Genomic DNA, 27,254 nt, shown 5'->3' on the forward strand with positions numbered 1-27,254 from the left:
GGAACAAGGTAGATCTGCTTCTTCAACTGGAGCAGCAAAGGGAATTACTTGTTCTCTAGTCCCTCTGAGGAGCTGATTTCTTCACTGCACCCCTTGTTTAGTTGATATATTAGCACTGGTGGGTTTAGAGGTCACGTAGAGGCCTCTCAGGAGTGACTCAGGACTTGTGGTGGCTAAAAGGACTGCAGAGCTCCTTGGAAGCATGGATTGATGGTCTGTGGTGCGTGTGGCTGTGCCCAGCTCTGGGTTAGCCTGGGAACTACTTGGAAAAAGGGGACATAGTAGAATAACAACTCCATGGTACTCAGAGCTGGGTGTTTTGGGTTATTTTTAGGCTTCTTGTTAATTTGGGTCAGTGTCACATTAGTGGAGGACAAGCCACCTCCAGGAAAAAGCTCAGTTTTCCAATGGCTGTCTTTCTTTCTGATTGATTTATTTTTAAACTTTTTTTTCCCTTTTTTTCCTAGGAAATACGAACTTTGGCCTTGATGGTGAGTTCTTAGCTTTGCTGTGTGTTTTTAAGCAAGCAGCCACATGTTCTTCCTAAGCAGATGGCCTGACAATTTAGGTGCAGCTCAAACATGTGGCCTTTGCTGTTGGAAGCTAAAGTTGGGGCAGCTGACAGCTGAAGGAAGAGCTCATCTTGCCTTCTGATCGTGGCACTTGAATTCTAATCAGGCCCTTTATTCCTCTAAAACATCCTGCTCAGAAGGAGCAGGGAAGAGCAAGGGAAAGGGGGGGTGACCAAAGTAGGGGAAAAAGGAGACCTTTGGGTGCCTGGCAGGAAAGCTTTTACTGGCAATCTGTGGTGGACATTTCTGTGATGGGAGGGGAGGATCTGTTTTCACCATAGAGAAGTATAACTTGATATAACAGTCCTGTGCAAAACTGATCATTTAAAGCAGCAGTGACTACAAGCCCTGTGAAGACAGAGAGAGGCAAAGGAGTTATTTTGAGCCAAAATAAAGGGGAAAAGTGTCCCCATATTTTGCTTCCCAGGGCAAGACACCTGGATAGGAAAACAAGATTTAAAAAAAAAAATGCAGTACAAAATGGGTCTGTGTAGCATCACCTGTTAGGCCAAAGTGTTCCTTAGGTCTCCTTAGAGTGGTAACTGCCAAGAGTTATCAGGAAATCTGCTCAAAATACTTGGTGGTGTTAGTGCTGCTGAGGCTGTGCTTGGGATCTGAGTGGGACAGTGTTTCCTGTGAGCTCTGCTCTAAAAATATCCCCTGGTAGATGGGAAGGGAAAACCTTGTGAAGTTCATCTCTGTTTCAGGAGCCAGGTAGCTGTGGTCACTTTCACTCCCTTCCATGAGAATGTGAAGAAATGCACACTTATCTACAACTCACTTTGGACTGGCCTGCTGCTCTCTCAAGACCCCATTGCTCAGCTTCCCAGACAAATGCAATTTTAGGAGTCCCTGGGAAAAATTCCCCTTCAACTCGGAAGAGCTGTTTCATTTCAAAACATGAAAACAAAAGCTCTGAAAACAAGCTTTTTCTTTATCTAGGGACCCCCAGGACTTCCGGGTGTGGCTGGACCTCCAGGGCCACCAGGACAGAAGGTATTTGCTCAGCTCAGCATTTGCAGAGCTAAGGGAAACATAAGAACAGTCCAGGCAAAATTCCCCTACTCAACCCTTCCCAATCCTCCTATTCTCCCTGTCCAGCACTATCAGACTGTCCCTTTGCTCTCTACCATTCCTCCTCATCCACAATATCCTGAAAATCTTTTCCCACAATGATAATGCCTTATCTGAAAGATGAGATGGAGAATCTTTTCTACTTCCCCTCCCCTTTAGGAAGCAGCTTATGGGAACTGGTCTCTCTGGGGGAACTGTGTAGGTTGGGGACTGTGTTACAGCACTGGGGCCATGAACTATCCATCAGGATAAACAAAGCTGGGGAAATTCTTTAACAAGTCACACCATGTACTGTTTCAACAGGGGCTTCCATGCTTTTTTATCTGTGACTGCTGGTTACCAGGGTCCCTGCAGGCTATTTCTGTAATGCCAATGCCCCTCCCTTCATCATCACGCTGCCTCACAGAAGGTCTCAGAATAGCTGCTTTCAAACTGCCCAAGTCACAATTTTTGTGTTTCAGGGTGAAATTGGCTTGCCAGGTCCTCCAGGCCATGATGGAGAAAAGGTGAGACATTGTACCTCTGTGGGTTGCTCTTCCCTTCAGTGGTCTCCTCTGGGGTTAGTGTGTTCCATCTCTGTCCCTGATGTTGCACAGCTGCTTCTCCCAAAGAGGTGGGGGAAAAAGTGTTTTCCTTCACAAAAACTGAGCATTAATGGTTAATCCAAGTCTTAAGTTATAAGGAGTCATTGGGATGGCATGGCACTTTGTCCTGCCTGTGACTCCTCAGATGGCTTTGCTGAGGGTGAGAGGATGAGCAGTGGGAGAGGCTCTGGACCAGGGAGTCCCTCTGCAGGAGTAACCCTACTCTTGCCTGTAAACATTTCACTCTGTTGTGTGGATTTCTTCTAGGGACCACGTGGCAAGCCAGGAGAAATGGGCCCCCCTGGCCCTCATGGACTGCCAGGAAAAGATGGACCACCTGGAATACAGGGAGAGCCAGGCCCTGTGGGGGTGTCAGGAGAAAAGGGTGATAAAGGAGAGCCAGGACAAGCTGGTGCACCGGTGAGTAAACAGGAAGCCTGTTGGGGCACTGCTGGCTCCCCTGCCCTGGGGCTTCTCAGATACCTCAGTGCCCCTCTGAGGTAGGTGCTGGAGGCACCTCATTGCTGCTGTGGGAAGTGTACCAGTACAGAAGCAAGCTCTTGGCTGCCTGGCAGATGTGTTGTCCATCTTGCTGGAGTGGCTGTCCCAGCTGCCTGCCCTGCCCTCTGGGCATTGTGTCACTCCCTCAGCTTTGCTACCTGGCGTGTTGCTTGAACTGAAAGGTCACTGAAAAAGGCTGACTGTGAGCAAGGCAGTGGAGGTCCCAGCACAAATGCCCTCCTAAGAGGGTGACTGCACTTTTATCCCTGCCACTAGCTGGGGCAGGGGGCCCAGTCTCCCAGCCTCAGTCTGTCACAACTCCTGTATCCCTGGCACTAGTCAAGAGGGGTTTGTGCAACAAGCTTCTGCCTCTCTGCAAGAGTACTAGGCTAAAATTCCTGCTGTCACAACAGCTAGCTTTTGGGAAGTGATTTCTAGCATGGACTCCAGCAAGCTTGCATAACTGCAAGCAGGACTTGGAGGCAGGAAAGCAGTTCCCCATCCTTGCTCTGGGGACTGGCACATCCCTGATAACAGGAGGGTGCTGAGGCCTTTGCACATCCAGTTTCAACACTAGTGAAGCCCTACATTTCCCTGGCAACTGATGGTTGTCTGGGGTTTCCAGTGTGTTCTCAGGATGACCAGACCCAGTCTTAGCTCTTGCAGTGGTGTTTATTATGTCTGCCTGAATCAGTCGTGCAAAAAAAATCCACAAGTCTTTCTTGATCCATAGGGTCTTGATGGCCCCACTGGAGAGAAAGGTGAACGAGGTGACCAAGGGATGCCAGGACCATCAGGATTGCCAGGTCCCATTGGACTTCCAGGATTGACAGTAAGAGTGAAACAGACAGGCAGCTCTTTCCTGCTTGACACAGAGGAAACAACATAGAGTGACATACCAGGGTTCTTTTCTCAAAGGACAAGAGTATCATCTCGGGAGCCTCAGACCCCTACCCCTTACAGTTAGGTGCTTGGGTGTCACCAAATGTCCATCAGGTCAGGTCTCCAGCAGCAGGCAGGGGCCAGCTGGGCATCTGCCCTTCTTGCCATCTGGAGCCTGTGTGGCTCAGTCAGCCACAACACCTGACTGCTGGCAGGGCAGCACCATTCCCAGCTTGCTGGCTGTGCTCCCTCCCATAGAGGCTGTAGTGCAGCAGAAACCTGTCAGGCCACAGCTGGGGAAAGTTAAGCAAGGTCCTGTGGCATTCCCCTTGCACAGCCATGAGGTACCACTCCCAGAGGCCTCCCTCTTTGCAGGGTGTCTCTCCTCTGGAAGCAGACCTGCAGGAGGGCTGTCTGAAATTCATGGTATGTTCCTCTCCCTCCTTTGGGGACCTGCTGCTCCTCTATGTACAGGTTGCTCACAAATGGCACCTGATGGAGCAAGACCCCAGAGTGCAGCTGGTGGTGACAGGGTTGGTTGTTGTGTGCAGGGAGAGAAGGCTGAGCCTGGAGATAAAGGAAATTTGGGAGAATCAGTAGGTTTCCTTTCTCATTTTCTTTCTGCAATCAGGGCAGTAGGGGAGGGATGATTTGGCAGCAGCTCTGCCAGGAGCCAGCACATCCCACCCTCATCTTGAGGGACTGAATTGCCAGCCACTCCTAGCTCCTGCTGCCCTGCTTTTCCTTTACACAAGGACAGTCTAGCTCACCACAAGCAGTCCATAGTGAACACCTCGGGGAGACGAGATCATGGGCAGCCTAACAAATATTGTCCTCAGCATTTGCAGTGAAGGGGTTTCCTGAACAACACCTGGGTGTATCTACATATATATGGATAGATTTCAATAGGTTTGGGCTTCATGAGTTTGTCCTCCCTTCAGAAGTCTCCCAAGCTCTTGTACCACCCTACAGCAAGGAGTCCCACAGGCTATCAATACACTCTCCTGCATGTGGGGAGCCAGCCCAGCCATCTTCTTTCCTGTCTTTTGAAACAGCTGCCAGCTGGTGACCTTGTCACTCCTTGCAGAAGCAGTGGTAGGATAGTGGAAGTGAATATTTTTCTTTTAAACATATATAAATAATAAATTCACTGCTTGATTTCCTCCTAACTCTCTGCAACTGCTGCATAACCCTCCCCAGAGTCCTGCTGCTGCTTCTCAGCCACCCTGATTGCTGCCACTTCCTAACACACTCCTTAGGGGGGGGAGTCCAGGTTTCCAAGCCCAGTGGAGCTCAGCTGTACCCTGCCTCTCCCCTCTGAGCAGTTCCCCTTAACCTCTGAGGGCAGCAGGTTATGACAGTGACTTCTCTTGCATTGCTTTCTAGATATCTGGCCCCCCTGGACCCCAAGGCCCACCAGGACCTCCAGTAAGTTTTGAGAGACTTAGCTGAGGAGCAAGACACTGGGAATGAGGATCGGGGGCAAAATGGCTGGGGAGGGTTCTGGGAGGAGAAAACTGGTCTGAAACACTGCAGCTTGAAACAGGAACATGCTTGGAATCACTTCCAAAACCACCACCACCCCCAGGGCAGGTCAGAGCTACGATGGGCTGGGTAGGTAAAGAGAGAAGGTTATGTTAGTCTGAGATGAAAGGGAAGACAGTAGTAAGAGGGGGTGGATGGGATTAAAGGGATCAACTGCAAAAATGGTCTTAATAGCAAGCCTGGCCCACTGCCAGGTTGTTCTTGGTCTGAGCCTCCTCGTTACCAGATGAGAACAGTACATGAAGTGCCCTTTACACAAATAAAGAGGCCTCTGGGCTAAGGATTGGTGCCCTCCTTGTGCCAAAAGCTCCTATGCTGCATGCTGAGGTGGGATACCTGGCTTTTCAAGCAGCTCCTTAAATGTTACTTACGTTTTGTCTCTTGTCCCAAATTACAGGGTCTTCAGGGCCTCCCAGGACTGAAGGTAAGGCTGCAAAACTTGGCTTGTTGCTGAAATTCTACTAGACTCTCTCCCAGGTGCAAGAATTTTTCAGTAAGAACCTCCTAGCTTGCACATGTTATTCACCACCTTGGTAAGAGGAGTTGTACTTCTGAATATTGACTTGAAGGAAATGGGATTAGCAGCTCTCATTCTAGGACCCAGAAAACTAGTTCCTTTCTCCAGTTTTCACCTAGAGAAGTGTCTTAATTCTTCTGGTTATGCTTAATATTTGTTTACCAGCACTATTTGGGTGCTAAAGGGGATGGTGTATTTACCCTGATTCATCTTTTCTCCACATGTTGATTATAGATAGAATTGTCTGCCTGGCTGGTCTGTAATTCACTAGCTACTGCTAGCAAGTTTCTGGGAAACTTCCATGAGATGCAGTTGTCTTTGGAATATGTGCCAGACAAAGGCAGGTGAAAGTCTCCCACACCACAGCCTGGGCTTATAGACACAGCAAGTGCTGCACCAGCTTCTCCTTGAACAGAAGATCCATGTAGGCTTAATTAGCAGGTGCAGTGAGATGTCTTGAACATGAAAGGTTTTGTTGGGTTTTTTTTTTCCACCCCTTCAAACTGTAGTAAGTGTTTTTGTAATCAGGCTTTGAGTAGTGGTGAGGAAGAACATTCCTGTGCAGAGATGTCAGAAATCAGTAACTCTTCCAGGGCTGTGCCTGAGCCAGCTGGTGGTGTGGAGCAGTGACACGTGGCTGTGTCACTGGAGTGCTGGTAGGGATAGCTGGCAATGTGCTGTCCTGAAACTGCAGAAGAATTCATTCTTACTGTTTCTGTGCCCGCTTGGTCCTTCTGGCACTTCTGTTTCAAACTGCAACCACCAAGACAGTGTTTTAAAATGCCTGATGAACAGGAGTTGATGGGGGGGAAGAAACCTTTGAGTTGCATTTTGAACTTATGGAAAAGGAATATATTGTTTAATTCTGCTTTATAGCTTACACAACACCATTGGGAAAGGAATGATGGCATTTTTTCCCCCCAGATTTTGAAATGGATGCTTTTGCATGTATGAAAGTCTGTAAAAAAAGGTTTAAGTATGATTATTATTTATTAAAGCTTATAGACACAGGAATAGACTTCCAATGCATCCACATCCTAAAGTGTAAAAACCACCCTGTCAGCTAAACTTCTGCTTGCTTGTACTTACCTGACAGTCCCTGGGGCAGTCTCCCAGACAGGGAGAGCAGCACAGAAGTCAGCCGAGCTCCCTTTTGACCACCTTCACCCACGGGGCCTGAATCTCCTCTTGCTGCCCCTGCCTGAGCCCAGGTGCTTGCTCAGAGGTGGTCTCATGGGTGCTGCTTTTCGTCAGACTGGGCTAAGAACCAGGTTGCTGCCTCTGGTGTTCCCTCTGCCCCTCCGTGCTCTGGATGGAGGAATGCTCATTATCTAAGTGGTGTTACAGTTGGTTTATTTTCTGCTCCATCCTTCCTTTAGGGGGAAGCAGGGATTGATGGAATGAAAGGAGAGAAGGGTGCCCAGGGTGAAAAAGGAGACAGAGGGCCACTGGGATTACCCGTAAGTATTCAGGAAGCAACCAGCTTCATAACCCTCACTTGTATCACCCTGAATAGAAGGTGCTTGCAGGGGCTTGATAGGTAAAGTCAAAGAAGGAGATCTCTAAATCACTGTGCCTTTGCTTTTTAAACTTAAAGCCTCATTTTCTATATAGAACCTTCAGTGTCCAGGTCTGTTAAGTACATCAGTGATCACTGGGATTCTTCCTGCTTCTGGCAGGACTAGATAAAAACAAGCAGTAGCTTTCCTGTGGGTGCTTTGCACTTCAGGGCTATGGGGCAAGACCAGAAGAAGCAGCAGTCAGAAAGACATGGAAAAGGAAACACCTTCCCAACAGTTTGTCACCTGGGCCAGGCTTTCTAGAAAACCTTGGTGGTTCTGAATGCATCCAGCTTCTTCACTAGGCTGTGCTTTCACTTCTGCAAAGGAATCGAGGCTTTCCCTGACCTGGCAGAAGCCTGCTGTGTTCCCTGCTGGGTGTGAGCTCTGTCCCCTCAGGACAGTGTTACTGCACTGCTTTGCTTAGCAGGGAGGAATCTGGGCAGAATGATCAAGACCCTGCAGGAACTTTAGATACAAACCTGAAAGTTTTGTGGAGCTTTCAGCTCACGTTTCCCAAAAGCCTCCCAGCCCACTGTGTGAGCTGACAGCTGGTAATGAATTAGTGGTGGTTCAGTCCCATCCAGCTGCTCTGCCAGCCCCCAGGTTCTCTCCTCATAAAATGCACTGGTGGCAGAGGGTGCCCTCCCCTTTGCCTGGCAACAAGCATCTCAAAGCTCATCTTGTGTACTGTGTGACTTTGTCAGCCTGTGTTTGGTCACCCAGCTCCCTTGTCCCTGACTTTGGCTGAACTGTGCCTGTCTCTGTTTGTTAAAATGTTTTCCTCTTTGAGCTGTGCTATGTAGTAGTTACCCTCCAGGGCCTGGGTGCACCTTGTGGGTCTCCAGGCACTCAAGTGAGCTCACTCTGAGTGTGTTCACTGTGGCTCCGTGCAGAGCCAGTGGGGGGAAAAGTGGTGCTTTTGGGAAGGCTCAAATGCCAAAGGGTTGTGCCTCAGAGAAGCAGTGAGATGTAAGAACCTAGACCCTGTTTTGCCCTGAGAAATACAAAAAGAAGCTTTCTGTGTTAAACAGTTATTCCCTCAGGTCTGCATGTGCCAGGGTAGGGGACAGAGGTCCTTGTGACAGTCTGAGCAGAAGATGCCCCAGCAGTCCTCCTGACAAGCTTTTCTGTCTGCCAGGGGATGTGCTGACTGGTTCTGCAGCAGTGAGCCCCATGGGGAACCAGGGTCCCTCAGCTTTTCACATCACTGTCCTGGAGCTGTGGAGGGGAAAGGCTGGCTCAGAAGGGTCCTCCTAGAAAAGTTTTGTATTTGGATCAACAATATCTGCTGGCCAACTAGGAGGTACAGTTACTGAGCCGTTAGTAAGACCAGAGAGATACTGTGGACCTTGTATCCCTCCTCAGAGCTACCTCACTCTCTTCATGAGCTTTTCCATGTCTGATACAGTGTGTTTTTAGCCTGTCAGACTAAATGCTGTGCCAAACAGGTACTGAACTATTTCAGACAGACTCTGTAAAAACCCCCCAAGCTGGATCTGCAGCCTTTTCATGAGTGAATCATGCCAGAATTTCAGCACTGATTGTCTGCAGGAGCCTTGGGCTTCTCTGTATGGCTGACAAGCTGAGGAATTTGTCACACCTAATGGAAGGAAACTCAGCATGAACTTACATTCTACCAAAGCTTTCTCTTCCGGCCACCAGGGGGCCCGAAAGTTGCAGTTCCACATGATGTGTATTCAATGTTTCTATGTTTTTGTTGGTTTGCTTGTAAGTACCACTGCCTGTCCTCGAGATCTTAATTTTTGTTTATTGCAAGCGTATGTTTGTCTCAAGTCACCGCTTCACTCACCTCTCCCCTCCCTTCTCCTTTCCCCCTCACTCTCCTCCCCTCTCCTCTTGCCTTGTTTTTTGTTAACCCTCCCCCATCTGTTCAGGGTGCTTCAGGTTTAGACGGCAGGCCTGGACCAGCGGTGAGTTCCATTTCTCCATTACCCTACGTTCCTCCTCCCCAGTACTGTGATTTGTCTCGTCTCTTCTCCCAGAGTCTTGTTTACACCAGGAATAACTTGCTTTTCTCCAAAGCAGGCTTGGGGGGAGAGGGGTGTTAGGCTGAGAGTTGATGTCACATGCTTGTCTTCTTTTGAGTCTGCCTGGATCCTAAGGTCACAGCCTACCTGTTACACTTTATCTCAGTAACAAAAGGAATGAAATACCTGCATGGCTCCACGATGCTCTCTTCTGCCCTCTCTGTTGTGAAGGGCTTCCATCCTGTATTGTCCTGGGAGCAAAAGGCTTTGCGCTCTGTTTTCACCCACAGTGCTTAAGGCTGCATTGCTGTGGGTTGCAGGTGTGCTTACAGGTATCTCTGTAGCCTGCTAAGCACCTCACCACAAGGAGAAGTTGCATCTAAAAGACCTTCTGCAGGTGGGCTAGCTCTGCACCTCTCAGCAGAATGCAGTGCAGCAGTCCTTAGTGTAGGGGATGAGCTGTGTTCCAGGCTAGTAGTACATGTGTCTGAGAGGCAGCAACACCTAATAGTGGAGCAGAAAGATGCAAGATTCCCACCTCTTGTTGACAACTCACTGTGATGGAAATGAACTCCTCGGGCCTAAGCTTTTCAGTCTGTCCAATTCAGAATGAGACCAGTAATGCTAACCTGGGTCTGCAACCCATCTTGCTGCTCTTAGGTAACAGCTGTTAAATAAGGGCCAAATACTCCTAATCCCTCCTGGGAAATCAGACATTACCCAGGTGCAATCCATTTGCCTGTTGAGAAGGTGATTTCTCCTTCTCAGCATAACCAGGAATAACTCAGCTGCTCTAGCTTCTGAGCAGAACCTGAATGGCAGTTCCTGCAGTGACTTGTTTGGGGAAATGGTAGAGTTGATGTTATAAATGTACAGGTGAGGTCTCAGTGCATTTTGTGGCACTGGATGATCTTAAAACAATGGGCATGTGCAGGCAATGAAGATGTCCATGATGTGAACTCCTGTGGATGGGTCTAAGGAGGGCCTGGGTGTTCTCACTTCCCTCACTACACTGAAGTTGTGTGCTGCATGGGCTGCTTCTCCACTTAGATTCTGCAGACCCTGGCTTGTCTGAAAAGCTCTCCTGATCCACATGAGTCCTGCTGGCGTCTGAGGGGTTACTTCAGTGCCTAAGGATTGCAAGCTTGCATTAGGAAGTGCACGATGCTTTTCCTTGAGGCTGTTGGAAAAAATACTTCTCTGTTCCTCCTTTGTTCTCCCTAGAAGGCAGGTGATGGGCCTCAAAAGTGTCCCTCTCTTGAGGCTCCATGAAGGAATGGTAGATCAATACCTAAAAGCTTAGCAAGGCTCTACAAGTAGGTGATGCAGGGTTAGGAAGGTAAGGCCCTCCCTGCTATGTAGGGAGGTGGGTGCACTGCTCCCTGGGCCCTGTGGCAAAAAAGCCTGGATTTCCCTGTGAGAGCCTGGTGGGGTGGTGGAAATGGCAACCAGGGAACAGAGGGACTGGTGGAGTGGAATGACACCCCCTGGGTTTGCATTGGTGTGTGTATCCATCTGCCTTCACCTCTGCAGCATGGTGCCCTTCCGCTTGCATGACTGGCTGCCTGCCACCAAGTAACCAAGCTCTCTCATTTTTTGCTCAACTCAGCTGAGTTTCTTCTGGGGGTGGGGGGAAGAAAATAAGAAAATAAAATTGCTTATCATATCTCTAAATGGCCTTTATTCTGCTACAGCTTTCAGCTTTGTCTGATATAAACTAGACAGGGGGAAAAAATAAATCCCTCCTGGGGAGCTGGTAGAAATGCCTGCTGTTGTAATAACTGTCAAGAGAGTGTTTAAAAATTAAAAACGAGGCTCTGTGAAATGGTGCTGATGTGATCTAACAAAGCAGTTCCCATGTTCTTCAAATTGCCTGTAACAACTCCACATCCATGGGCACCAACACTGAAAGCTGTAGTGGTGCTAGATGCCTTCCAGCACCAGACTGTCCTTCCCAGCTCTGCTGCTTCCTAAAGGAGCAGCAGTGTCTCCTGGCTTTAATGAGTCCCCAGAATAAGAACAATCCTGATGTGTTTTCCTTCCTACAACCACAGGGTACTCCAGGACCAATTGGGGTTTCGGGACCAGCAGGACCAAAAGGAGAAAGGGTGAGTTTGACTTCAGAACCAACCGTTGTAACTTCTTTGAAGATACAACCATCTCCCTGGGGGTTGGAGGAGCTCTAGGCTCTTCTAGAGCTGGCACTGTTCTCTCCTTGTACATGTAAGATCTTCATCTGTGCCTTTTTGATTTTTGAGTATCATCCCTGGGGTTGTCAGGTGCTTTGAAACACATCCTTTATTTTTCTTCTACAGTGCTGATGTAGCCACTGCTGTGCTGCCTCTTTGCACTGAATAGGGATGTAATGATTTCTCCTGCACTTTGTCTCCATTTCAGGGCAGTAAAGGAGATCCTGGAGTTGTAGGACCAATGGGGCCAGCAGGGCTTCCTGTAAGTATGGGAGTAGTAGGGATTTGTTCCTGTTTCCATGCTGGGGTTGATAGCTTAAGAAGCTGCTGTGGTGACACAGCCTTTGCAGTTTCAGCTGGGTTAGGTGTTAAAGAGCCAAAGTCTCAGGCTTAGGTTACACTCTGGGAGCAACAGGAGCTTGGTAGCTCCAGGGCAGTGATTCAGGATGAGGTGGACAAAGCAGAAGGGAAACTGTTAATTCCCCTTGGTCCTCAAACTACCAAAAGAAGCTCCATTACTCCCAGGATATGCACCTTAGTCCAAAATGCTGCTTTTGAGCACACCTGCTCCATTTACCTTTCCACAGCTTGGGTGCCTTCCTTCCACCTGTCTGAGAGCCCTGTCTTCACTGCAGTGACAAAAGCTGCCTTCAGGGAGGTGACTCACACTGTTTGGGATTCCTCTCTGCAAAATGGGGCCAGTGTTGGAATTCTAGCTTTTTTTTTTGTAATTGTTAAACTGCTTCATAGTTTTAACAGGAAAAAAAAACACAAAGGAAGTTTGCTGCTCTTTTCAGGGTCTGTATTCTTGAAACTAGTTCATTTTTAATCTGAAGAATGCTTGGAGGAGGGGGAGTAAGTGGTGGTGGCACAGCCTGGATGGTCTAATGGAGGGGAAGAGGAGGTTCTCTGCTGGCAAAGTTTTGAGTTTTTTTTTAACCATAGAACAATGGGTACAAATGGGAAAAAATACCCCAAACTCTTGGGCACACATTCCTCTTTTTGAGTGGGAATCCAATGGGGCCCACCTGTTTTAAAAGACTTATTTTTGTGTTGATGTATTTCAGGGTTTACAAGGTCTACCTGGTGACAAAGGAATCCGGGTAAGTTACCAGGCAAACTACTTGTATCTAGTTACTAACCTCTTCAGGCACTGATAGACCAGTTAACTCCTGAGCAACCCCAAGTAGCTGGCATGTAATTCTGTCTGCTAGGCCTGCACAGAAGTAACTTGGCAGACCTGTGTTTCAGCAGGTGATACCTGTAGTTCATGTGCTGCCCTGGGACCTCGTGGTCTTAGCTTATTACACAGCTCTTAAATTCCCCCTGAAGCATGAAAAAGAAGGTTGCCCTCTAGCAAATGATCCTCCAGACAATTTGAAAGATGGAAATTGGGAGAAGATCAATTTGCCTGCCTTAAAGAATCACTCACCTCAGACATTGTCCTGAAAGGATGTGGTGGTGAAGAGCTGGGTCAAAAAACCAGTAACGTAAGCAGCTGTTTTTCTGTCATACCACTTGTCTTATAGAAACATTACCAAAAAATGCCCATTGAGAAGCTCCTTGCTTTTTCATCAGGTTTTCCACAATGCAAGGCTCTGATTCTTTTAAATAAAAAGAGTAAAGAAGTAGAGTTGAAGATAATGTCTATTTAGAAATACAAATTACTTCTGGGTTAGAGTCTTTGTAAGACGCCAATTGTATAAACATGTCCAGCAATGAGTGTACATGTGTGTACATCTTTATGCATGTCCTTACTCATAAACCTTCTCTTCATAAGACTCTGGTATCACCTAAGTTTATCCAAAAAATGTGAAATTTTATAGTGCATGTGCCTGTGTGGTGATTCCATTAGATGTTTTTGCTTTTTTTTTTTTGAAACATAGTGTGTGTTTTGTCCTTTATCTGCAACGTATTTCTGACCTTACTCTGCACAGAACGGGCAGTTCTGGAAAGCAATAGTCAACTGGCATCTTAAACTAGGGGAGAAAGGTCCAAGTTCCATGGGAGCTCCAAAGCTCTCCCCTTTTTTAATAATTGCATTTCTGGCTTTGCTTCTTAACTCCCTCTTCACCAAGATGTGTTTTGTGTGTGTTCTCAACAAAAAATAACAAACAGTATTCCTAGACTTTTTCAGTTGGTTGTTAAACTGGGTATTTTCCTGAAAAGAGGGATCTTTGATTAGCTGCAGGTGGGATTTCTTGAGCTCTTGCATAAAGTCAAATGAAAACCAGGAGAAATTCTACCTTCTTGTAGAGGATGAGGTGGAAAGCATGAGTGGGAAGTTTTCCTGGCCCCTTGAAGCACCTGGCCTCACTGCAACTGGTATTTTGACATGAAAACGGGTGAGAAGCTTGAGAATGTAAATGGGCAGGTGCATTATTTTTGCAGGTGGGAACCTAGAAAATGCCACTTCTCCTGTGGAATTTTGTGCAGGGGCTTCCCCTCCCTCCTGCCCCTCTTCAGAAATTGGGAACAGGTCCCTGGTAGCAGGAGTTACACAGCACCGTTGTTCAGCTCCCAGATGGTTTGCCCAAATCCTCTCTGTTACTCCAGGCAGGGCAGTGCCTTTTAAGTCCCAGAGATGCTCCTGCTGCCCTTTGTAGGGTGTGGGAGCACAGCCAGGCCTGGGGACAGGCACAGTCTGGTGGCACTGGGAACGGATGGCCTTGCAAGTGACCCAGCTGAAAAAGTGTCAACCCTGAACTTGTGCTACCAAGCTGAAATCTTCACTGTTACTTTAATGCCTGTGGTGTTGTTTTTTTCTTGTATGTGCGTCTTCCTCGCTCCTACAGGTCCACCTTTGTCCCCTTTATCCCTTGCTCCTCTTCTGCCTTTCTTCCTGGTTCCTTCCTCCTTCCTCCAGAGCAACCCGTGCTACGTTTTCCTGGATTATCCTCTCTGTTCCAGTGCTTGGTTCTGGGTGACTTCTCCTTACTGCCTCTCCTCTCCCATCCATTTCTCATGCCAGCTTTGGGTTTAACACTTTTTTTTTTTAATTTTAATTTATTTTTTTAAAAAGAAACAGCAACCTGTTCTAATTTTATCCCTTAATTCCTTTAACCCTCCCCACAAGATCCCTAAATTCCGTTCCCTGAGCAGCAGCTCCTTCCCGTTTCCCGCTCAGCAGCTTTGAGAATTTCCTCTGTTGCAGAGAAAGATTTTGTGCAGATTTAACTGGCAAACACTACACAATCCCTGCCTTGGCTCACCTGCTGGGGGTGGGATGGAGCCTCCCTTGGTGAGGAGGGACAACGGGGCATCTGGGTGTTCCTCCAGCCTGTCCTTGACCTGGTGTTGCTCCACCATGAGAGAGCAAATCTCCTCATGGTTATGATTTTTAAATTTGTTTCCCCCCCGGCTCAGGTTGTTACTCATCCTGAAGCCTGTAGAGAAACTGCAGTAGGAAGCTGCTGGAAAAATAGCACCTTCTTGGGGTTCATCTGCTGCTAAGGAGGAGGGCCAGGGCCTGGGAGTTGTGTTGCTGCTTTTAGTCCCTGGTGTGACAGGTTTTCCTGGGGGAGCACTAGGCAGAGCATCCCAAAGGACAGCCAGGCCCTCCTGACTGCCAAGGCCAAGCACTTCTTGCCTTCTCTGGCTCTTTTCTGCTCAGCAGGGCACAAACCACTGAGAGACTCAGGCAAACAAGCACACTCCTTCCACTGACAGCTTTATTTAAACAACAACAAATAAAAGAAAAATTAAAAAAAAAACCCCAAACCCACACCAAAACAACCCCCGACAAACAAAACCACACAAAACCACCCCCAGCTTTGAAGGAAAATGAAGCAACCCCTGGCAGCAAACACAGTGTCTATTAAACAGTGTAAGGGAAAACTTCTAAAGATGCTTCCAAGTGTGAGAACTTTGAGAATTCAGAGTAGTAAAAAGAGTACAGTCCCCACAGGGGGTCTGGGCCAGCAGTGCCTTCCTACTGCAGCAGGAGAGCCTGCTTGGGGTCTGCTGCAGGTCTCGTCATGAGGCACGGGACATCTGGATGCCACCCTGGAGCTCCTGTGGCAGAGGAGGGCTCCTCCAGCCAGCTGCAGATGGAGGTGGGGTGGCACAGCACCAGCCAGAGGAGTGAGTTCCCATCTTGTGAGTTCAGGGTCAGCCTGTTCTCAGAATCCTTCTCCACCACGGGATGTTTAAGGAGCCCAGAGAAGCAGTCTGCTCATGGTGATACTGGTGGAGGAGGAGCAGTGCTCTGCTGGCTGACTATAGGCTGCCCATGAAGTTCAGAGGGATGTGTCATCCCTTTGATGCCAAGTCTATCAGTGTGGGATTTCAGCAAGGACCCATGTGTTTATGCAGCCAAGTAACCCTCAGTAGCTCCATACGTTGCTTTTCACTTCACATCTCCAAGGGAAATCTCTCTGCTTTTTAAAATGTTTCCTAAATGTTTATTTTTTTTTTTTTTTAAACTATCGCTGACATTTGTTTGAAATGGATGATCCTAAAGCTTTTTTTGTGTATTCTTTTTTTTTTTTTCTTGGACTAAACTATTATTTACAGGGGGAGAGGGGCAAGAAAGGCTCTAGAGGGTCTAAAGGGGATAAGGGAGACCAAGGAGCGCCTGGATTAGATGCACCCTGTCCGTTGGTATGTTCTGTTTCATCAAATGTATTGTTTTAAGTTTTGATGATGGGGGAAGAAAGAAGGAAATCATAACATAAATAATGGTCTTGCCAAAGTGTAACACCCAGATAAGGCCCAGCCTGGTTCCCACTGTGGGCTGGGGCAGAGCTGCTTTCATCAGTGGGGAACCACCAAGATCCTCTGAGCAATTGGGCATGGAGTGACCATGGTTATATCCCTCCTTCTTTCAGAGCTCACCACGGTTTGGGGTACATGGGAGTGTCCCATGTGCTGGGAGCCCAGGGCTTTCTCCTCTGTGGACAGAGCCCTGTGTCTCCTTTGCTGTTGGTTACAGCTCTTCTCTGGAAGTGTTGAGTGTCATCCTGATATGTAACAGCAAAACCTGGATGCTGGTTTTCCTGCCTTGGAATAACAGCCAGCTGATGTGATCAGTTGAGAGCGACACAGGGCACTCGAGCTGCATTACCCAGAGGGAAAACAGATCTCATCTACTGTAAATGGGAGATGTTTCTATCAAAATACATAGTCTATGAATCCAGCCAAATTAATAAATATAGCAGTATATGTATGTTTTCATCTAAACTCAAAAGCTGCAGCAAGCCCTGCCAAAAATCTGTAGTGCTGCCACAAGTCTTAGGAGTGCTTGTGGATCATGTATCAAGAAATCCAGCTGCTGGGTTTCCTGGTGAGGGTGGGAAGAATGGATGATTTCAAAATAGCAGAAGCAGCGTTCCCATCCTCTCAGACTTCATTTGTAGAAGTATCTCCTGAGTTGCAGATTGTTGGAGAAACAGAAAGGAAGCTGCGACTACCGACTGAGCAGACAAAAGTAAAGCCAAACCCACAGGCCACCTGTGTTCTGGGTATGCAGCAGAGTGCCCTGCCACAGTCCCCGTGGGGGACTCGGCCTCTCCTCCCATGACCTGGAGGTGACTGGCATTCACTGAAATAACAACAGTGGTTGATTTCATAAACAGGGTCTCCGAGGTTTTAAAGGCGAGAAGGGTGAGCCGGGGTTACCTGGGCTGGACGGCCTGGATGCCCCATGCCCATTGGTATGGTGTACCTTCCCTTTCCTGCATGCTCGTTTGCTTTTTCTGTCTTGCTTGGTGTTTTCTGATCCCTCCAAGTAGCTGCATGCCCTAGGAACACCTGGCAATTCCTTCCTTACCCGTCTCCATCCTACCTTCCTCACGCTGCTGTTGTCAGAAACAAGGTCCCTGCCTTCATGCTGTGGTTCACGGCTGCTGTCAGCATCACTTGGTGGCATGAGGAATAACCTAGTGGGAATGCAAATTCACTTACAGTTGCTTCAGCTCTTCCTTTGCCTTCCCTGGAAGAGCTGTCAGTAGACTCATGGATGACAGACCTGCACTGGCTTGGCTTTCTAGCAAGGAGCTGCAATGCTCTTGTCCTTCATTAATGTTGTTTTTCAGCACCTGCACGTGGCACAGCTTGACACCACTCAGTGCGACCTCAGTCACCCTGTACTTTAAGATGGTTGGGAAAAGTAGTTCTGTTAGCAAGCACGAGAGACATATTAACTGGACACTTGGCTCCCTCCATTCCTGCTAGACAATTCCGATTTGTGACTTTCCCCAGAAGTCAAAACAGTACCTGTAGCATCCAAGAAACTTGAATTTTTAATTCCTGACATCCATCTCATTCAAGTATTAAAAAGGATGATCATTTTATTTATTGCCTCATCTAATGCAGCTAAGACAAAGGTACTCAGGAATGCTTATTTCTAAGCATCCCATTAAACATCACCAATCTATTAATTTGCTCTGAGATTTTTCTGGAGATGCAGCATTCAGGTGAGGCTTTTCCTCCCTGTAGCAGTCCCAACAACTCCAAGTACACTGGAACTTCTACTCCCCTGCCCTTCCCTTCCAGCCTGTTTGGCATGACTAGGTTTGCTTGAGGACAGTCATTGCAAGCTCTACACTTGCTTAAAGATGTCTGATGCCATTTGCAAGGGATGGCATATCAGTTCAATTAGCTGGAAAAAGTTTGTCCTCAATGAAAAAAAAAACCACATTTAGTTTGGAAGGTTTTCTTAGTTTCCTGAGGAAACCTGCCCTGAAATGGCCATTAAAAGCCCTTGTTACCTGACCTTAGCTAACATTAGTCTTCCTTCCAGCAGCCCCTCCTTTGGGCACTGCCATTGTCTCTTGGGCACTGACTCTCATGGTCACCACTTGTGAAGTCCCAGTTGCTGCTCCATAAAGTCTGGGTAATACAAAGAAACTCTCCTGCCAATCCCACAGGTGAAATAACAGCTGCCCACAACAGTCACAGAGGAGGGAAAAACACTGAGCCATGTGTTTTGCCTCCCACTGATAAGAGCCAGGTTTCTACAGGGTAAGTTTTGGCTCAATAAAGCACCTAATTTCACAGACACAAGGATTCTACCAGTGCCCTGATAGATAACCTTTCTGTTTCTTCCTCTGCTCTCAGGATTCACCTCCGTGGCCACATTAGAACATACACTTATTTTCATACCTGTTTTTGTTAAGGGAAACTCGTCAGAAAATCTGCTGAAATTACAGCTACCGTTTGTTTTTTAGTACATAGTGTTGGGGCATGCAAGCTAGCTTGGGAACGTGAATAAGCATGTTTTTTTGATCCAGCTAGGTTAAACGTTTAGCATCCAGCTGACACATCCGTGTGTGTAACTTTTGGAGGCCGTGAGCTCATGCTTGACACATCTGAGCTATGTGGAAGGAGACACTTGGTACTAACAAGCACGTCGCGTTTCCGTTCTCGGCAAATTTCACCTGCAACAAACACTTCCTTGTGACCCTGGTCTTCCTTTGATCCTGAAGCTGTAACTCCCTGGCCTCCCATTCCTTCATATACCTAACTTCCCACCTCCTCCTGCGATGCACTCCACCAGTCATCCCTGCCACCACCGATGTACCAATGGGAAAGCCACAATTTACCCAGTAATTAACCCATAACTCAGTATTTCCACATAGTGGGGGGGGGGGGGGGAGGGGAGTGGGAGGAAATATCCCAAGGAGACCACAAGTCTAAAAAGTATGTGAAAAGCAGCATGTTTGTAATACCACAACATTCATTTCATCGGTCCCTAAATAGTTTATGTCTCAATATACTTCTGTGACTTTGCTTTTCTGTTTGGGTTGTTTTATCCCCTTTCCCACCTGGGACGACATGCACTGCACATTTCCTCACTCCGAGGAGTGACAACTGAGTTATCTGACTGAAGAAACGTGCCTGCATTGTGCCTTGTACAATTCCACTCCCTGCTCTTGAGTTTTCCTGGGGAGCAGTGACAGCCCACAAACCTGACACACACACACATAGCAGGACTATTTGACTGATTCGTCACACCAGGAAGGGCTGCACTGAGACGAAATCAACTGCAGTCATTCACAAAAGCACTTCCCAACCGTATAATCTCAAGACTTTTAGTAGCGCAGCCCTTAAAGTATCAAACCTTCTTCAACTTAAAAAATAATAATCACATGCCCACCACGGGGTGCGAAGCCCAAGAATTCAGGGTTGCAAAAGAGCCAGGGGATTTTCCCAGAAATCTCACTGACTTCACTGAAGCAGAAGCCCCCTCTCAGCTGAGACATCCTCAACCAGCACAGGCTCTGCTCAGCTTCCTGCCTTCAGAATTGCCCTGGATCTTCTCCGGGGCAAAAGGGGACAGCTGGGCAACCACCTCTTCCATGATAAAGCAAACCCTTTAACAGACAGGGCAGGAGGGAAATGGAGACCTCCCTTCTCCAGACTCTCCTTGGGACACAAGGTTAATGCTGCCTCTCAGGATTACTTGTAACCTCAGGATTGTAGAATCCAGCCTGAGGACACAGACCAGCCATCTTGTGCTTTCCACTGCCAGCTTCCCATTATATTTTTCTGGCTGAGGAGGACTTCCTATGTTCCCCACTTCCTTGAAGGAAGCCTGGCTAAAAACCTTCCTCAGTGAGGAATGAGAACAAGCCTCTGGACCTCGTGCACTCAAGTTCCTTGCGTAGCCTGCAGGCTACCCCCTTCTTCAGCCCCAGCCCTTGCTTCAAGCTACGCTGGTTATGTCAGGAGAAGTCCGGGTCACTCCAAAGGTGTGAGGAAAGTCTTTCAGACTGTTCCTCCAGCCCTGGTTCAGATTGTTTGTTGCAGCTGTAACAGTTAACCCACTCCTTCTCTCCTCCTCCTCTGCACTATTTTCCATGTCCTAAACTGCTATTTCATTGGTCTTTTTTGCAGGGGGAAGATGGCCTTCCAGTTCAAGGCTGCTGGAATAAGGTAAAAGAACCCTGGAAACATTGTGCCTGTGCTGAGCTGGCAGTGCTACAGGTCCTGCTGATGTCTGTCAGTGAGCCTGGCTTAGAGCAAAAGAGCTGTGGAGGCATGCCTGGGATTTCCAGGACCATACCCCTGGAAAGCAGCAAGCAAAACTCCCAAGGAAGTGGGCTTGTTAGCTCTATTTGGGGCTAGTGCTGAAGGGCACAAGTACCTCTCCCCACCACTCTGCCTTTGATCAGCTGCCTCAGGAGTCCCCTTCTGAGGTGCCCATGGACCCCTCAGGGTCTGGCCCACCTTTGGTACTCACTGTTAATGCCAAGTGATGCCACAGTGAGAGGGAGAAAGTTGAGGTAGAGAGTGAGTCCAGATCGAACCTCCCATCCTCACTGCCCAGGGAAGTGAACGGGATCTCTGCTGAGATCCAGCACTGTTTCTTTCCCTCCTGGAAACCCCAGAGCTAGCTTCCCTGATGCTGTCCCACTGTCCTTCCATCCCGTGAAGTGGCCCATCCCCCTGCTGAGCTGTCACTAACATCGTGAGTGAATTGTCACTAACACCCGTTTATGTTTTCTTTTGCAGTGATGATTCTAACCCTGGAACTGGCCTGTGTGTGTTACTGTACATAGAATATTTATTTTTATACCGTGTTCTTCTCTGAAATGCCAAAAAACGATGCATTTTTACAAATTATCAAAAAGCTGCATATTTTTTGTACAGAAAATACTACTACTCCCTTCTTCCCCATTTGTCAGTTCTCTGTATAATTCTATGTCTGCATTATGCTTGTTTTGTCATGGAGTACAGCTGTAATATTTACATATTTGTGCACACATGATGAATATAGGAACTTAATAAATTATTGCATTAAAAGCTCCTCAAAAGAACTGCCCTGTATAGATTGAAAGGTAATGTTCATTTTTCAAGCTGGAACCATTCAAGAGTGTTTCAAAATATTACGCATTTTTTTATTAAACTGAAATATTACCAATTCTGTGATGGCTAAATGAAGGTATTGCTGGGAAAAAACTCACAGTACCACTGCACACTGGGAATGTAGGGATTCTGTGGTTAGTAATTAATAAGCAAGGTGTGTTTCTTGGTCAGATTCAGCCAGCCTAGTGCAGCCCCTGCCAGGTCCTCTAGAGGCTGCTCCCTGGCCATGCAGGAACCCCACACAGGTTCCCCAGGAGTTGTGTCAGGGTGTACAGAGAGAATCTCTTAAGTCTCCTGGCTAAAACAGAGCACCTCCCATGAACTGGAAATAATAATAAATAAAAATAAAGCACCTCCCATGAGCTGGAAATAATCATAAATAAAATAAAGCCACCTCCCATGAGCTGGAATAACTCTCCGGACAACGTGCCCTGGTTGGCAAGAAATTCTAACATCTTTCTAAATTGCAGGCCTGCAAGTAGCTTAATTAAAGCCTCATTTAAAATTAAGCATATGGCAGGATACCTGGATGATAGCCTAATGAATGCTTATCAGATAAATCAAGCCACATGGCTTTAAAAAATGTTAACCAAAGGTCACATGCAAACTTGCAGAGCGTGTCATTATAATTTGCATCTGTACATCTCAATTACTCTTCTTGACCTACCTTTGCTAATGTCTCTAAACTACCCATCAAGAAAGATTATACTCTCAGACTAATGTGAACACCACCACACACATTTCTGAGAAAGCAAGGAAAGGAGGGGAAGCCCAAAATCTGTTCCCTAAAACACGCGGGGTGTCCTTGGCCTTTCACGCAGGGGGAAAGAGTTTGCAACCCAGCAGTTTCAGGGGGACAGAGAGAAGCTCTGAGTAGTTAAAGATCCCAACAGAGAAACACAACTGGTTCTTCACTGGTGAGACTGGTCCCCTCAGTCCTGCTCTGTGCACAAGGCTGCCATTACAGGAGGAGCTCAGCACCCTCTCCCATGGTGTGGCTGTGCAGTTCCCACTGGAGTTCCTGCTGTGCTGTACGTATGGATCATGGGCTAAGTTCACAACCTGCCCAAGTAGTCACCACCACCTCCTACACTCAGCTATTCAACCCCTACACTCAGTTGCTCAGCTGGTTACAAACTATTAATTAGTTATTTTTCGCAGCTGATTCCATACAGCTTTTTAGCATCACCAGAATAAAAGGATGGAGTAAGAGCTGTGTGTCTTTTGCATGCAGGGGTGAAGGGCTGCCCAGGGCACCGAGCCCAGCCCCTGGCTGTTGCAATCCCTTTGTCACCTCACCCTTGCAGAAATTTATTGGCCTTCATCTAAACCCCAGTGAGGTTTCGACCACCCTGTTGTCCCTTGCCTCCCTGCCCTGCAGGCTGCTCCCAGTTCAGCTTACTCTTGCAGTTAGGAAGCCCCTTGCCACTTTCAACCTAAACTAATTCATGGTATGTACAACCATGTCTTCTCATGCCAACATTGTCCTTTGGATGAAACTTTTCCCTGCGTGATGTTTTCATGAGATGCTGGGAGCTGAAATGCCACAGAAAGAAAGGAACTGCAGAGCAGGGAGGGATTCTTGTGTGTTTTCTCAGTAATACACCTCATTAATGTAAGACCCAGCTCCTGTTACAAGGCTTTGCAGCCGTGAAGCTTAGCTAATTGAACAGCAGGTATTTAAACTAATTGCCACACAACTCTCGGGTTTTAATTACACACCTGTTAAGCACAAAAGTTACTAAAGCCCCAGTCAGGTATGCTGCTGGTGCATTGGTTTGGGAAGGTGATGGCAGCAGCAGTACTGAACCTCTACTCTGCCCATAAGGTAGGTCAAATGCTTCAGCCCCTTCTCAAAATGCTGCTTGTGTTTAATCCTCAAAATTGTACAGGTCCTTAGGAGAATCTGCTGGTGCCTCCTGCTCCCTTTGGTGTCCGTAGCATGTTTTTGGTTTGGAAGTGTCATTTGTGGTTGCACTGCATGGGACTGTCTTTGCTTGGGTTTGTCTTACCTCCAAGCAAACAAAGCCTACATCTGTTATGCTGCCTTGATACAGCTGCTGAAAGGTAGAGCCTGGAGATGAGCCTGTGGCTGTTTTATTTCTTGGGCTGTTTTCCTGATAGGTTTGTGGAGAGAAAGCTTTTGCCTGAGGCATGGGGGACCTTGAAATGCAATTGCCAGAGCTTTTGAAAGTAGTTTTGAAAGTCAGCAAAGAGGCAGGGGAGGAGGGACAGTTTGAGCAAAAGACGTTTGGTTTCTTTTATCTCAGCTTTGTCCAGCACAGCTCTTCTGTTACCAGCAGAGAAGCCCCTAACTTGCACCAGGGCAAACTGTAGGAGAGTTTGGTGCCACAGCTTCCACAGGGCTGGTGTATTTTCTGTCAGCAAAACACAGACACACACACAGTCAATGTATGCTCTTATCCTTACTACTTTTACTCTCCTTTATCTCTGATTGTTCTGTTCCTAGTGTTGGTTTGACTTCAAATTAGCTGCTGGGCTTGCAGGGTTCTTACTGTGGGCAGCTGAGTTTATGACCTTCAGAGGCTTGTTTAACTTTTCCTCTTGGGGTCCCTGAAAAAAGCTGAACTTCATCAAAAAGCACTTAAAAACCTTTCTGAGATTGACATCTTGGAGGAAAGTCTAACCTGAAAACCAGTTTAATCTTTACTTTCATTTGCAAGCCAGCAGCTCTGGAAACAGACTTTCAGCTGTGGAGGAAACAGCTCAGATCTAGTTCTCAAGGGCACTGAGGTAGCTAATTCCCACAGATTTCTCTAGGAAGCAGGCAGCTGAGTAGGACAGGCACACCTAGAAGCTGTTGTGAGCTCAGCCTGTCACACTAACAGATGAGTGCCTGGTGTGGGTGGGTATTTTGGCAAACCCGTGGTGCTGCTCTGTCAATTTTGCCTCTGGTGGGCATCGAGTCACGAGTGTCTCACGCAGCTGATGAGCAAGAACACGCAGCATGTGCAGGGATAAGACCCCAGATTATTGGCAGCAGTTGCAGCAAGGTATAGAAGATGAAACAGTAGTTGTGAGATGATTGCTCACCTGGCATAAAGGTAGGAACATGGTGACTGACATTCCCTGTGGTTGCTGCAGACCATAGCTTGATTTTTTTCACCAAAGTAGATGGATAACCAGCTCAGATTGCTGTTCCTGCAGCCCCTCCTAGCAATACAAACTCACCAGCCATCAGGGGAAAGCCAGAGGCTGCCAGTTGGTGAAACTAGACTGAGGAGCTGCTCTTCCCAAACACAAGTGCCTTGCATTTCAAGAAAAACCCACCTGCTAGAAGCTGGGTTTGCACCACCCCGAGTCTGACAAGTGTAGTTTCAGGGTTTGTCCCTCCTAACTCCTGTAGCTGGGGTTCCTGTCATTGTTGACAACACTTAATCCTGCCTGGCCGTTTCACGTGAAACCATTTGTCTGCCCCTCCAAGGGTCAAACTCCGTGGCTGATAGCCAAAAAGTGAGAGACATCTGAGGGTGGAGATGCTTGGGAAATGACAGCAGAATGAGAGGAGAAGACGGACCTTCCTGAAGATTTGCAGGAGGTGTTTTGTGGAGTCCCCTCCCTGGAGCTTTGGAAGAGTTCCTTCAACTGAGCACCAGGAATCTGTGCCCAGATGCTGGGGCTGCGGGAGCTCGGCGTGCCAATGCTTTCTGCTTTGCTTTCTGCCTTCTCCCAGAGGCTGGTGGCACCGTTTGAAAATGACACCACTCCTTTTTCTTTGGTCATTTTCACTTCATTCTAATATTGTGGTCAGACTCTTCAGATGAAGAACTGGGCTCATTTTCCAGCAGCTGCTGTATAAATGAGTGCAAGACACAGGCAGTATTTCTGTGTGTGTGTGGGGAACCTCTGACCCAAGAAAGAAACCCTTCTTGAGCAATTATCCTTACAAAAATCAACTGAACCCCACGTGTCCAGTTCAGAGAGCTGCTCAGAGAGGACATGATAAAACTTCTTGCTACCGTTTCTGGTTTCCAGATGACAAACTTCCACCTATATTTTTGATGATTCCATCTTTAACCTTTTCATCACAAACTTTCTTCTCCTGTTGAATGATACATAATTTTTTACTATTTTTTTCCAAAAACCATTTGGGATTTTAAAGGCATGAAAAAGGAAAATGTGGAGTGTGGAAAAAAATCTGGTTTTGCTGATTAATTCCTTTCCTTCCTGTACTTCTGCTTTGGTCTCCACCATGCACATTGGGTGGATTTTGTCTGGAGCCCTCCAGAAATATAATTCTGCTGGCCCATTAAAGCCCTTTTTCTGGGTACTTCTCAACAGATATACTTCAGATGGAAAATAAGGATCACAAGGGTTAAATCCTGCTGTTTCACGTTTTCATGTGTTCACTGAAGGGAAAACGCAGACTTGACAAAGCACTGAGATGTGCAGAGGATGCTTCCCAGCTGCCCAAAGGGCAGAATCTCCAGCTCTGGATACTCTGGACAAACTGCTGTGCAAACATGGCATCCCTTGCTCTGTTCCCATTGCTGAAGGTTAAATTCTGTTCATGTGGACTCTGTGGTGTCTTTCCATCACAGCTCTTGCAACGTATTAAAAACTCCCTCACCTTAATTATTAAGTACAAATCTTATGAACATGGCTCATAACACTTTTCCTTTGTTGAGTGCATTGGGAATCCCTTTTGCCCAAGCACTAAACCAGGTATTTAACTCTGAGTGTGTGATTCCTGTTGGCCTCAATGATGCTATTTGCATATCTAAGTACTCTGGTGAATAAGGGCCATTATTATTAGTGTTACTGGATGATGCTATTGAAATCAATAGGCAGAACCAAATGATAAGCAATTCACGTTACAGTTCAGAGAGAAAGTGCTGATTTCAAGTTCAAACTGACATCTTTTAAATGAGAGCAAGTCCCAGAAAGGCAATAACCATCAATCAGGCATCCTCTGTCAGCTCAGCTGGAATAATCCTGACCTCCTGAGCAGGTTGCTGTAGGCAGCACCCACCTCCTCTCACCAGAGCAGGGGAAGTCTGCTGGGAAAATAACTCCAGGATTACCAAGAGCAGGGAAAAAAAAGTTCTACTTTCAGTTTCACCTGAAGAACTGCAGCTCTTACTGCTTCTAGCAGATTTTTTTCGGTCAATAGAGTAACAGGGGAAGAAATTGTTTCAGTTAGGAACCAGGCTGATGAAAGGGTTAATTTCTTTTATTTGCATTTTTCCTTTATTTTGTACTTCTTTTTTTTGTGGGGGGAGGAGGGGAGAACCTAACCAGAACTGCAGGCGGTAAGTGTGCTTTGTTTTCCTTCTGTTTTAAAATGAAAACAATTATATATATAGTTTGAGAATGTTACTTTTACATTTTATTAATGATCTTCTGGGGGCAGTTCGTTTGCTCTTTTTTTCTTGCATTTTCTTTTAGGTATATTTTTAATGGGCTTTTGGAGTAAGTTTGTAAAAGTTCCTCACCCAAAATATCCTAAGGACATTTCTGTGGTGTTTTTTCCCTCCCTAATTTCAGTAGTGAGACAGTGCTTTCCATAAGCAAACCAGTTTTTAGTCAGGATAAACACATCCACACAGGCACTCCTAGGGACCAGGTACCAGTGACCTCTCCCAGACAAAATGATCTCTCCAAAACTCTTCATGTACAGAATTCAAAAGGGCTATGTTAGGGACCACTTGATTGAAAGTGGTCTCTTCCAATCTTGGGTGGTCTGTTTAAAAAAAAACCTCAGTCTGGCAAGAGTCGCTGTGTCCTCTTCAGTAGCGTTTTGCAGCCTGAAATCTCAGGCTTGGCTAGAAAGCTCTGAAGTAGCAAACAAAAGAAACATGTTTTCTTGAAAACAGCAAGCTGTTAGTAGGCACCTACTGGAACGTTGTCCCCTGCTATTTTCCCTCCTCTAAATCCAGCAACATGCTCACATTCGAGCTCATGTTTAGGCTTGGCTTCATGCTGAGCCTACATGCAAATGCTTTGCTGGATGAGGGTCTCCCCCTCTTTTACACTCTCTTGGTGTTTTACCCCCCTTGCCCTATTTTT

The 27,254-nt window shown here is 47.0% G+C and overlaps 2 protein-coding genes across 22 annotated transcripts in view; one reads left to right on the plus strand and one right to left on the minus strand.

The window, feature by feature from the left end:
• Positions 1 to 21,175, plus strand: part of COL13A1 (collagen type XIII alpha 1 chain) — a 196,776-nt gene extending 175,601 nt beyond the window's left edge. For 12 of the 21 annotated variants that reach the window (XR_007889270.1, XR_007889277.1, XR_007889275.1 and 9 more), the window contains 16 exons: positions 468 to 491; positions 1,515 to 1,568; positions 2,108 to 2,152; positions 2,498 to 2,650; positions 3,465 to 3,563; positions 5,000 to 5,041; positions 5,556 to 5,582; positions 7,055 to 7,135; positions 9,133 to 9,168; positions 11,280 to 11,333; positions 11,623 to 11,676; positions 12,482 to 12,517; positions 14,210 to 14,337; positions 15,930 to 16,016; positions 20,253 to 20,291; positions 20,871 to 21,175. Coding sequence is in view for 5 of the 21 variants with exons in the window: in XM_051617147.1 (XP_051473107.1) it covers positions 468 to 491; positions 1,515 to 1,568; positions 2,108 to 2,152; positions 2,498 to 2,650; positions 3,465 to 3,563; positions 5,000 to 5,041; positions 5,556 to 5,582; positions 7,055 to 7,135; positions 9,133 to 9,168; positions 11,280 to 11,333; positions 11,623 to 11,676; positions 12,482 to 12,517; positions 15,930 to 16,016; positions 20,253 to 20,291; positions 20,871 to 20,873 (834 nt within the window). In the remaining 16 variants the exon portion in view is untranslated. Of the gene's footprint in view, positions 1 to 467; positions 492 to 1,514; positions 1,569 to 2,107; positions 2,153 to 2,497; positions 2,651 to 3,464; positions 3,564 to 4,999; positions 5,042 to 5,555; positions 5,583 to 7,054; positions 7,136 to 9,132; positions 9,169 to 11,279; positions 11,334 to 11,622; positions 11,677 to 12,481; positions 12,518 to 14,209; positions 14,338 to 15,929; positions 16,017 to 16,990; positions 17,069 to 18,646; positions 18,984 to 20,252; positions 20,292 to 20,870 lie in introns of those variants that run through there. The other 9 variants (XR_007889276.1, XR_007889274.1, XR_007889279.1 and 6 more) reach the window with 9 other exon arrangements.
• Positions 1 to 27,254, minus strand: part of CHST3 (carbohydrate sulfotransferase 3) — a 354,774-nt gene that overhangs the window by 270,642 nt on the left and 56,878 nt on the right. The gene's annotated exons all lie outside the window — the stretch shown is intronic.

Source organism: Apus apus, chromosome 4 (genome assembly GCF_020740795.1).
Source record: "Apus apus isolate bApuApu2 chromosome 4, bApuApu2.pri.cur, whole genome shotgun sequence".
NCBI lineage: Eukaryota > Metazoa > Chordata > Aves > Apodiformes > Apodidae > Apus > Apus apus.